The following is a 13,047-nucleotide window of genomic DNA, read 5'->3' as shown; positions in this document are numbered from 1 at the left end:
CACTGTGTCACTCTGCCCACAGTACAAACAAGCATCTAACCTCCTTTTCCGCTCATAAAGACGTTATTAAAAGAACCATGGGCGGATAACACTTGGATTATTTCAAATGTCAGCTGATTTTTTTTATTTGAGCTCAGTAGAATAATAATCCTTTATGTCTGTGAAACTATCCAAGGACTATTTTCTGTTTGGGGTTTTCACAAAAAGCCAGATTAGCAGCTGAGTTGCCTATTCAGTCCTATTGACATCTAATCTAATCTAATTCTCCAATCTACAAAAAAACTAGTTACAGACCATTTTTGAAATGTCCCGCAACTCGTTTTTAAAAATTTTATCTTGTCATATTAATGATCATAGATGTACAATTGTGTTCTTATTCAAACTTATTTTAATAATAGTGATAGTAAAATATAACTCTTCATATCATATACAATTGTTTCTTATCGTTTCTGATTTTTTTTTTTTGTTATAGCTATTGCATAACTTTATTCGTGTTTAATTGTAGAGGTGTGGTAGAAGTACAGTGTCCTAGTTTAAACTTACCGAGAAATTTAACTAAATTTATAAAAAAAGGGATTGCAGCACAGTACTTTCAGTAATTTGGAATTCTACTTCGGGAAAGGATGGGTCCTATTGTCCATCAAATGGTTATTGTTGTTAAAAAGATTCTCTGATCGTTGCCGATCCAACAGAACAACGTGCAGAAGGGAAGTTAGTCTACATAAGGGGGCATGACTGCAGAATTGTAAATTACCGTTTGAAAAGATCACATTGTTTATTTATTACTGATGTAAGGAATATTCCACAACCAAATTTTTTATGAGAACAGCAGTGATCACAGTTTGGAAGTGTTACCTGTAGGAGGTTTGTGCTCATTCCTTAGTTACTCACCCTGTCAGGATCAGTGGACTTGGACGCACAAAAGAAATTGATGAATCATTCTTCTCTAGTCAGGATCAAAATGTAAACTGGATTTATACTACTTTGTGGATGTTCAGAGGTGTTTGCAAAGAAACAAGTGGGTACTGGATCGATCTCTGAAAAACACTTATAGATGCAATCATAACCAGCATTCTACCTGGCACAAATATTATATATCTGATAGATGGATGGCATATAAGGGATACAAAATATCCTGAAATGCAGTCAAAAACTATATTGTCAGTCATTCAGAGAAATCGATCCTATTAAGAGTGGCCGTAATCAAAAGATTGACTTGCTTTGAGCTGTTGCAAAACATATGAACAGTTGAGAATGCAGGACAAACAAGGTAACAATGATATGAGTAGATTCTTATTTATGTAAATTTACATGGAGAGCCCATCACAAAAGTGTGAATCTGTATGAAAAATGTGAGCTTGATCTAATATCCAAAATCTAGGTTCCTCATAAATTTTATTAGAAATATTGGTAGTTGTAATTTATTGTATATTGGATTTATTGTAATTTTATTTATTTATTGGGTTTATTTATTTATTGGATTTAAAGGTGGAAGGGGAATTATTGACCACCTGGGTAAGTGCTCACAAATTAGCAATTGTTTTGTTGATATTCAAGGAATAATTTTGTCTTAATAACATTTTGTTAATGTTTTTGAAGATGCATTATTTTTGTATTGTGTTATGTTTTTTCTATTGAGTGTTTAACTTTTTGTTACTAGGTTTGGCAGAAATTTTTACTTTAATATGTGCTTATCTAATATTCTTACTAATATTCTGTATGAAATCATATTTTATTGACAACAGTTTTTCTGAGTGCTCTGTGCATTTAATAGTTTTACATTAATTCAGTTTTCAACTTTAGAAAAATATTATTTTCTAACTAGCTTAAAATTTAAATCTTATTTAAACTTTAACGTAAATTGTTACTAGATTTTCAAGTTTAATTTTCATAGCATCCATTATATTTTAGCTTAGTTTCCCCAAATTGTTAATTTTGACATCTAAAAAAAATGAAGGATTTAAATATTTCTTTCTCCATTTCTAAGTAGAAAATGTTTACTATTGTCCCTGTAATATAAATTTTAATTTATAAATTAAGTTCTCTTTTGTTACTTAATTTGTATTTAGTGTATAATAATGATACAATTTTTCAAAATATACATTTTGTAAAGAATTTAATCTCAAAGATTTTTTATATTTGTATTTTACGGCAAAGATTACTGACACTCTAGCTGTTTAAAGAACTAAACTTGCTTCTATGAATCCATTGTCACAGTTACCATATCTTTTGATACAAGTAAATTGTTACAGAATTTTTTCTACATAATTTTTTTCAATGCTATTTAGTCATTTCTTGATTAATTATCTTGCATCTGACTTTATTGTAATTTTCTCAAGCACCACGTATTAATTACATTTTGTATAATGTGTTTTATTTCTTTTTTTTCTTTATATACAACCAGTATCACTGTTTTAAAACCATTCTATTTCAGTATTGCATGATGTCATTATATAAAAACATAGAAGTAATGAAAATAGAAGCTTAAACACAACGTTCTGAATAGGGAAGCTGGAACATATCATGAGAGGAGAAAGATATGTAGAAGGTGCAAAAAAATAAAGGCTGAATAAGAGTAAAAATTATTAAAGATTAAAAGGAAATGTGAGAGCTGTCAAGATCTAAAAAAGGCTTAGCTGGGAATAGGGAAACTGGAGATAGACATGGGTAGATAACCATTCATGATAGTGATAATGATTCAGTATAAAAAGTACTGTTATTATTACAAATTGAATATTTTGTCAAAATGATTTTGTTCAAATTGGAATTTATAAACTAAATGGAAACCAAAAGATTAGTATGGTAAATCAGTATATTTTACTTAATAATATTTTATTTGTTGTAGTAATTTTGCTATTTTGTTGTACATAAGACAATTAAGAAATAATACAGTTACATGTGTATAGAAAATGTGACTATACATTTTATTACTCTCCACAGTATCAAAAGCATAAAGTAAATAGAAGTAGTGCTATATATTTATAAACAGTTAGCTTTGTCATGTAATAATCTTTAAAAAAGTTAGATAATAAAGAACATGGATACGTAGTGGCAATTTTGAGTATAGAGTAACAGATAGTCACTTTCATTTGTTCCAATCTCACTTGTATAGAAATTGTTTTGATCAAAATTTTCACTTATAATCTCTGTAAGATGTGACACTCAGTATCACAATTGAAATGCAAAACTGAATTCATTTTGTTGGATAAATAAAAATGTACTTCACTTAAGATTTCAGTATAAAGAAACCAAAAGAACACAATCTAGTTATTTACATTTCTTTTCAAAGTATAGAAATAAATTTCGAAGTATTTGGTTAGAAAGTTATTACACTCTTATAAATATAAAACGTATGAGATAATAATGTGGTTTGATTCTATCTAGTCAACACACACATACTCTCTCTCTCTCTCTCTCTCTCTCTCTCTATATATATATATATATATATATATATATATATATATATATATATATATATATATATATATTTTTTATATATATATATATATATATAGAGAGAGAGAGAGAAATAAATGTGTTTAGAAATCATATAAATACAGCTAAGAGCTGTATTTACAAGCTCCCTTTTGTAATTCTATGCAGCTAGTATATCAATAAAAACAGTTTGAGATTTTTAATTTATTTAGATGGAATTACATAGGACTTATTAAAACATGTTTTTACTTACATAAAAAAGAAGTGGTGATGTTATCATTGTATGTAAAATACAGTAATTGTAAATATAAAACCAGTAATTAATTTGCATGAATACATTAAATATATACTCATGATTAATGATCAAACATAAAATTTGTAGAATTATTAAAAAGTGCAATGATATTCATTCAGTTTCTTTTTTTTTTAGTATTCTCTATTGAAAATTAAATTGAGGTTAATTGTGTACTTTAAAAATGTTTTTAAAATAAAATAGTTTTTACTAAACTTTTTGTTCAGATTGTTTGGTTGAATTATTTGCATTGCAATTTTTAGTATGTATTTTATTAAATATTAATTATTAAACGTACGAGGTCTGTTCAAGAAATTCGTAGACTGTATGAATTACTCGGGTCCAGTTTGTTCCATTCAAATCCGCTTGTCATTGCCATGTTCGTACAGATTAGCTGAATATAGTGCAGTTTTTTGATTACAAATATCATTATTGGTTGCTTAGCTATGCAGTTGTTTGTGAAGTGTGTTTTTTTTGTTTGGCGGATTTTAGAATGAGTGACTTGAACGAGCAAAGAGTTGCTGTGAAATTTTGTGTTAAATTCGGAATATCTGCGAGTGAAACTTTTGATATGCTCAAGACGGCTTACGGCGACATTACTATGAAGCGTACAACTTGTTTTAAAGGTGGTCGTCAGTCGATTGAAGATGATGAGCGTCCTGGATGTCCATGTCAACTGATGACTCACACGTAGATAAAATCAACGCCCTGGTTAAGGCAAATCGATGTCTGACCATCAGAGAGCTTGCTGAAGAGTGTGGGATATCAGTTGGATCATATTATGAGATTTTGAGATCATTTTATGAGAGTGATGACTGGTTTTTTCATCACAACAATGCTCCAGCTCATTTTGCCCTCAGAATTTTTGGCCAAACACTTGATCACTGTTCTTCCCCACCCACTCTACTCACCTGACCCTGCTCTTTGTGACTTCTTCTTTTTCCCCAAACTCAAAAGACCTTTGAAAGGAACAAGATTTGAGATGATTCCTGAGATTGAGGCAAATGCGACGAAGGAACTGAAGAACATCACAAAAGAAGTGTTCCAGGACTGTTTTCAAAAGTGGAAACACCATTGGGATAAGTGTGTGTGTGTGTTGCGGAGGAGAGTACTTTGAAGGGGACCCAGACAAGTAATTTCTAAATAAAGTACATTTTGTTTTATGACAGTCTACGTATTTTTTGAACAGACCCCATATTTTAATTTATGAATTATTTTTTCCATTTGATAGCAGAATATTTTTATTTTTGAATGAGCTTATAGTCTATGGTGATAAATGATTATTGATATTAAATTTAAAAGAAAATAAATATAAGAAAAATATTCAGTTGTATTGGCCCAGAATAAATTTATTTTTATGCAAAATAATATTGTGACCTGACAAAAAGGATTCTGTAATGCTTTTGTTGCAATTTTTAATCAGTTATATCTTTAAACAAGATCATATAAAATCAAATTTTAAAAATTCCTTTTTATAAAAGTACTTGGCAATACAAAAAGAACTTAAAAATTTATTGAGATAACTTACAGATTCAGTTGAGGTCTCATTTCATAGAAAAACACATCAAGTTTGTCACCCAACATTCACTTTGATTTGATATGGCTTCTATTTGTAATGTGACATACATCAAGTTGATTTCATTCTAGACTGTAGCCAGCAAGTCGGGTGTTGCCTCTGCAACTGCAGCATTAATTTTTAGTCTTAACAAGGTCAGCAGACATATGTCCTATAAAAACCCGTCTTTAATGAAACCCCACAAGATAAAACTTAGTGGGGTCAAATCTGGGGTGTAAGGTGGCCATGTAATTGGACCTTCACAACCAATCCATATACTTGGGAATACAATTTCAAGAAAAAATCAAACTTCTAAGTGGTAGTGAGGTGCCTTGTCTTGCTCTCAGCAAGACAGGGCACTAGTAATGACTTCCATCTTGGTCATCATCATCATTTAACTGAGGAATTAGTAAATTTTGAATCATGTCCAGATAAATGCAAGATAAATGACGCCAGATAAATGAAGCATTTATTCTTTTTTTTTGCCTTCTGGAGGAAAAACGGGCTGTACCTTTGTTTGCTCAGGGCACAAAAATCATTGACCTTAGGGTTATCACAAATGTGATGTCTATGGTTACATGAGGGTTTTCACTATCCCATATTTGGCAGTTATGGGTGTTCACCTTGTCACTGATGTGAAACATTAACTCATCTTTAAAAATTACATCGTGTGCAATTCTATCCATCATTTGCACACAAAACTGCAGCCAAGCAACTTTGTAGTCATCTGTAATGTGTTAAACCATCTGTAACGGTTAGTTTGTATGGATTCAAGTGCAATCATTTATGTAATAGGTGCCAAACAATCGTTTTTAAAATGCCAGTCTCATGTGTGACGCACATAGAGTTGATTTCTTCAGACTATATGCAAAGCTTTCTCTGAGTTGTTCCATAACAGCTTCAGGGACTTGTGGATATCCTGGTGATTTTTTATGTTGTTTTAAACAAAACTAGCTGTCTCGAGGAAGGCTTAGTGCCAAGAGTAAATTATATGTCTACTAGGAGGTTCCCTATTACACAAAAATTATGTTGAACTATAGTTGCTAAATGCAAATCATGAAGCCAAAACACAACAAGCACATTCCGCACCAGTAAATGTATCCATTCTTAACAATACTGGTAGCCAAATTCAGTACTACTGAACTACGTGAGTGAAAACTTAATGTGTTTTGTTATAAATGAGACCTCGGCCAAATCTGTAAGTTATCCAAGCAGATTTTTATATCTTTTTAAAATTGTGAAGCCCTTTTTGAATAGTTCTATATTACTATTCTGTTCATAAATTTTTTTTATATATGCCATACTCGTATTAATTAGATAAACCTGAACATTTTTTTCATGTGTACTTAAGTACTTTTTTAATGCTTTTGAAATTGTTGTATACTTTATTGATCATATTTGTATATTTCTGAAGAGCTAATGGTACTATACCAAACCATTATTCTATAGTGTCATTTAGGACATTAGTTATATTCACACATCCTGGGTTGGTGATCCATGAATTTAACACGTTACAGGTTTACATATTCATTAAATAAATAAGTGATGTAGCTTCTTTTAGGCCCTGAATCATGAAAGTTAGATATGAGATAGATATCACATATCATGCAAAATATCTGGAAACTTACAGAATCTAATACAAGACAATTATTATCCATTACCTCTCCGTAGTTTTATTAATATTATTTTTTTTATACTTTATGTATTATGGATTGATTATAATCTTTTCTCCTTTTTATATATTAATTTTGAATTTTGTGATGCTGCTATAATAAAGGTTTTCCTTTACATATTTCATTGAACCTACTAAGCAAATCCTGGAACAGTTTCTTTTGTTTTTGTTAAATAGAACTTACGCAATTTTTGACGTGGTTTGGGTAACGCAAAAAACTATTATGTAGTCTTGAATGTAAACTTTTTTTCGTTTTTACTGAATATAATTTTTGATTGTGGTTAATTAATCTACTAGTACCTTAAATTATAATATTAGTAATAAAGTTATTTATGTGTTTTAATATATTTTGAAAACAATAAAAACCAGCTTTATGGCAGCATCTCATAATTGAAAGGTTGTTATTTTTAGTTATGTTAGTCGTAGTTTACTTGATACAGCCATTTCCTTCTCCGTGTATATTTAATTATTTGATTATATCACTGTTAGATGATAATTGAGTACATTAATTGGATGTATTATGTAACTGTCTCATAATTATATCATTATATGATTGACATGGTGTCATAACATAATTTAGTTATTAATAGATCTGTTTTTTAAAAAGAAATATTAAAATCTAAGAAATCTGTTGGCATTTCTTCAAGAATGCTTTCAAGTAATAATTTTACTCATAGTTTAAAAACAAAACAAAAAATAGTAATAATAATAATAATAATGGATAGTCATAATGTGGATGATATGTAATTATTCAGGCTTGATTCTTTTAAATTAAAAATAACTTTATTGCTTCTTATTTGAGTGGTCTTGCTCACAGTTTCCAGCTAGGGTCTGAAATTATTCTATTAAAAAAGATTGTTAATTCAAATATTTGCTTGTAGTAAATAAATAATTATAAAAAGAATTTTAATTTTCTGGTTCTGGCTTCAGTTTTTCAGAAAAGGTGTGGAAAAAATTATTTTTTTTTAAATTTAGTAACATAATTTTAGTAAAATTTTCAGATTAATGAATAATTTGCTGTAACATGAAGTAGTGTGTGAAAATATGTTCTGAAATAATGCTTTAATATACTTTTCAAGTTGATAAACAAAAATCTTTTTGTTTATTTTTAATTCTAAAAACAGTGTATGCGTGGAATTTCAGTATTATAAATCGCATTTATTGAATACATTGTGCCTAGTTAGGATTTTATTTTATTTAATATGATTATTCTATATTTGTAATTTTTTTTTTAAATGGGCTATATATTTTTAATTCCTTTCAGGGACCACAGCCTGTCTCTACTCGAAGAACAAGATCGAAAGAACATGCTGGGATGGACATAAGCTATGTGACCGAACGAATCATTGCTCTTTGGTTCCCTCCCGATATAAGTGCTACTGCATTTAGACAAGGAGAACAGCAAGCAGCTCACATGCTTCATAGCAAACATTCTAATAGTTATATGGTAAGCTGAATTACTTCTAAAAAAATTTAGTTTATTTTGTTATTTTATTGCTTGTTTTGCACAAGGATATAGTCTTTGCTTTATTTTTTTGAGAGAATCTTTGTTTTTAAATTTATTTATTAAAATATATATGTAGATTATGTTGACTTCACAGTTGTATAATGATTACTCCATCAGAACATTTTGTAAGATAAAAAAGTCAATAATTTAAAAAATTTAACTTAGATAATGCTTAAGAATTAAATGTATAGATTTAATCAAAATCCTCCTATAAGATATTAATTTCTTTGGCTAACTGACTGTAATTTTTGGTTTTATGTATGTGTAAACAACTTTTTAAAACATAAGGGTTATTCGCTGCTGTACACTTTTCATAATTTTTCTACTTGAATAATAGTTGTGACAAATTGCAATATTAACCATTCAAAAATTTTAAAATTGGGAGTTTTAGTTAAAACTCATTAATTCATCTGAAACTCATTATTAAAAATTATTTCAACTAAATTATAAATCTGTAAATAAATTTAATTTAAATTAATTAAAAAAATTAAATTTATAATATTTCTGTTTTCTGACTGTTAGCAAAATGAGATAATTAGCATTATTTTATCTATATCAGTTCTACCCCTATTTTTATACTTCCTATTTTAATTTAAAAAAGGTTATTTTCTAAACCCAAGGACCAAATAATTTTACTATTAGCAATTTAAATTTTTTTGGGTTAAATGTTTAGATTTCTCAGTAAGTGCTTAAGATGTAGTGAATTCTGCCTGTATCTTTTCATAGTTATCTTGATTGTCCATGACATAATGTGATAAGTAACTGAATAAATTCCAATTTTCTTTTGCAATTGCTCATTTACAAACATATATTTATAGTTTAACTTTTATTTAAATCTTTAGAGGTAATAACTATGACTGCTAATTTTGAAATTGTTACAGTTTTAAATACTCTATAAAATCTTATTTAATTTTGAAATTAAACCACATAAGAAAGAAAAATGTAGAAATAATGAGAAATTAAAAGTTCTGCCTGTAGAGTAATGATTGAAATTCTTTCAACCATTTTTTGACTTTCTGCCTTCTGCCAGAAAGTTGTGTTTTTATAATGAGCAGAATTAAAAATAATGAAAGATAATAAATCTTTCGTTATTTTAGGCATTTATAAAAAAATGTCTATTATTTTGTTCTAAAAAACCAGAAAAAGTTTAGTCATAGTATAAAATTTAATAACTTTAAATGTGAAAGAATTTGTAAAATGTACTCATCTTTATTTAAAAAAAGGTTAAATGTTAAATGTTAAATTGCATGTGTCCAATTTCAAGTTAATTATTCACTATATATTGTGATTAACCATCAAAATAAAAACAAAATCCAAGAAAAAAATGGCCAGTTCTGCTTTTCTGGTTGTCTGTTGTCCATTTCTTTCTGTTTCTGTCTGGTTTTTTTAGTAGTATAAATTTATGTTGTAGAAGAGAAGATAACAACATACAAATGCATCTAAGGTGCTAAACAGCATCTATATCTTTAAAAAATTAATATTTAAATAAATTTTCTAAAAAAAAAAAAGAAAAAATAAAAGGTCAAAAAATAAAAAGTTTTCTAAAATAAAAAGTCAAAGTATGTTCTTTAAGTATGCTCCAACTAACCTTTCTTTACGAGTGTAAATGAATACTGTACTGTTGCAAATCAGTTTCAACATTTTTTGACAACTATTTAGAATCATAATGCATAATTTGTGAGTTTTTCATCAATTTCTGCCAGTTGTCCTTTAATTCCAATTTCTTTTTTCTTCAAAAAATAATCAAATTTTTCTTTAATGTTTCCATTTTTTATTAATCAGCAAGTTATTTTTTCTTTCAATATTAATCAATTTTCTTTAACTGTTCCTGTTAGTAGATTTGTTGATAATTCTTGTTTTTTTTTTTTAATAATTTTTTCAACAAACTGAAATTAGCCCGGATTTTTAAAGGATTTTTCCTCAGTTTTTGTATATTATATTTTATTCACTACCAAAAGTGTATTTGTATTTTTTATAAACTTTATTGCCCCAAATGAAATATAAAATATATTGCATAAATAGATAATTTAATTAACTAAAAAAAAACTTGTTTTACGTAATAGTATTTGGTATAAATGTTTACATCAAATTCTGTAGTAAATAAATGTGTATGGTGATTTTTATTATCTAAATACAATTTAAAATAACCAAATAATGGTTAATCTGTGTTGTATTGAAAAATCAAAGGAAGGTTTTTTTTCCATTGAAAATAAAAATTGTTTTATTATTGAGCAACACAATTATTAAAAAGAAAAACCATCATATCCATTTTTGGAATTAAAAAATAATGATTTTTGCAAGCTGTGATAGTGCTAGTAGAATTACACACATCTTACACATTCTGAATGATTTAATAATGGATGAAATTTTTTGCATTTTATATACTTTTTTATTGTAACATAAATAAAACCCAAATTCATCATTGAAAAATCTGTATTAATTATTTTTTTCTAAATCGATAAGTATGAGTATGTGTAAATGAATGTTAGTTAAGATTAGTTTCATAGTGAAACATTTCTTACTAAAATGAAACACTCCTAGAAACAAAATAAACACTTATGTATAATTTCACTTGTGTATACTGTGGTTAATTTCACAAATTCAGAAGATTATAGTAAAAATATGAATTAATGAGCAATGAAGAACTGTTATTTCCTTTTATATGTTTAAATTCATTGTACCTAATGTATTTTATTGTTTAACGTATGTCTTACTTTGCAGATTTTTAATTTATCTGAACCAAGGAGGGCAACTCGAAGTCAGCATGAACGTGTCAGGGAGCTGGGTTGGCCTCCTGACCTTGCTCCCCCATTGGAACGACTTTGCAGTGTCTGCAAAGATATAGACTCCTGGCTTAGTGGTGATTCTCACAGAATAGCTGTTTTACATGCAAGGTATATAATTATCTTATACAGCTGTTTGATTTGTAGATTATATTAATATATTTGATAGATAACTGGGAGGGATTAAAAGCTACTGTGATCAAAGGGAATTCCTTATGATTTTATTGTCATCTTCTCCTATTCATTCTTTTCCTTATTCTTCACCTCTGCTTTACTGGAAAGTACCATGGAAATTGTCTCAGCTGCTTTCTCTGTCCTTCTGTTATGGTGTGCTGGCTATTTCTGGTGGTTGGTTAGACAGTGATTTTTTATTGGGAATTAGTGAGGTGGTGTGAAGGATCCTTTTTAACCTGGCCAGTTCTAAAACTTTGTGTAGACTTGAAAGTAACTTCACAATATTTTTTATTCTGTTGGCTTTCTAGGCATAATATAAAGAAGGATTTGTTAAAGTGATTTACTCTTCAATGTGGATATACTGCAGTTTATCCACACTGTATATTGTAGGAGTGACTACATCATACGAATTGTAATCATTCTTCAGCTTCATGTAATGAGTTTGCTCTTTTTAAGATATATGAGGTTTTGCTTTACCATCCGGTTGTGAGAACTGAATGAGGATAAAATCCCTACCTACCAACACAAATCTGTTTACTGACTGTAATCCATCAGGATATTATTAAAATGTATGAAGATTGTAAAGGTTTTGATGGTATGGGCTTATTAAAGAATGAATAGGAGATATCAATAGTGATCAAAGAAAAACTAGAGATCATTGGTAAAAGGCTCAGAAAACACCTGAGAGCAAGCTACTAATATGGAGTTGAATATAGTGTTAAGAAAAGAAGGTACGTGCCGCTAGTTAGCAGTATCTAAAGGAAGATTAATAGTGGAAGAATTAGTAGAGATGAAGGGAAGTGTGTATCATACCTTACAGTAGCTGGAATGGTATTCAGATATGGATGTATTGTCTTTGAGAATTGTGATTATCCAAGGTTAAAAGAAATAGGTAAACTAGTAAATAGGTGAGGGGGTGAAAATTTAAAGATTTGATTAGCTCTAACTTTTTGGTATCTTAAAATCAAAATTTAATTTGATAATATGTTTTATACTTATTTCCATTGTTCTATAATTCTCCTGTTTTGATAATCATAACAAAATTATTCTTATGAAAATCTGCATCAAATGTTCATAATCTAGGCAGAATTCTGTTCAAATAAGATTCTGTTTGTGTCTGCTGTAATTATGCATGCATGTGTGTGTGTGTGTGTGTGTGTGTGTGTGTGTGTGTGTGTGTGTGCATATATTATATATATAATATCTATTGTTGCCTTGGATATATGCTTGGGGATTGATTAATTATATATTGATTAATCTATTAATTAGATTTATTAGAGAGAGATTTAATCGTTTTCTCTAAAAAAAAAAAAATTATCCATATTTACATTAAGTGTAGTGTAGTGTGTTTTAATCCTGTGTTATTCCAGATATCTAAATAGTCTGGACAATAAAAGCATTATACATAGTATATCTGAGAACAATTCAGATATTTTATGCAGCCATATGCAATAATTAATAGCTTTAGTTTGTTAGGAGAAATAGTTATTTTTCAAAATGGCTTAAGAATGTCAGACATGGTGAAGGATGAACCAAAGATCATTTATTTTCCATGGGGGGTTTGAAACGTTATTCACAATTGTCATCTCAGTCTTTGTTGCTACTATTTGGGTTTTATTTCTCTTGTCT

At 28.6% G+C, this 13,047-nt stretch overlaps 1 protein-coding gene across 12 annotated transcripts in view; it reads left to right on the top strand.

Moving 5' to 3' along the window:
• by (focal adhesion protein tensin) overlaps nucleotides 1-13,047 on the top strand; it is a 752,581-nt gene that overhangs the window by 467,596 nt on the left and 271,938 nt on the right. For 7 of the 12 annotated variants that reach the window (XM_075355571.1, XM_075355563.1, XM_075355559.1 and 4 more), the window contains 3 exons: nucleotides 1,489-1,515; nucleotides 8,219-8,401; nucleotides 11,183-11,355. In XM_075355571.1, coding sequence (XP_075211686.1) covers nucleotides 1,489-1,515; nucleotides 8,219-8,401; nucleotides 11,183-11,355 — 383 coding nt within the window. The remainder of the gene's footprint in view (nucleotides 1-1,488; nucleotides 1,516-8,218; nucleotides 8,402-11,182; nucleotides 11,356-13,047) is intronic. The other 5 variants (XM_075355561.1, XM_075355568.1, XM_075355562.1 and 2 more) reach the window with 1 other exon arrangement.

This window comes from Lycorma delicatula, chromosome 2, assembly GCF_047948215.1.
Source record: "Lycorma delicatula isolate Av1 chromosome 2, ASM4794821v1, whole genome shotgun sequence".
In the NCBI taxonomy this organism is placed as follows: domain Eukaryota; kingdom Metazoa; phylum Arthropoda; class Insecta; order Hemiptera; family Fulgoridae; genus Lycorma; species Lycorma delicatula.
The sequence above is the reverse complement of the archived record's forward strand: the minus strand, read 5'-3'. Positions and strand labels throughout refer to the sequence as shown.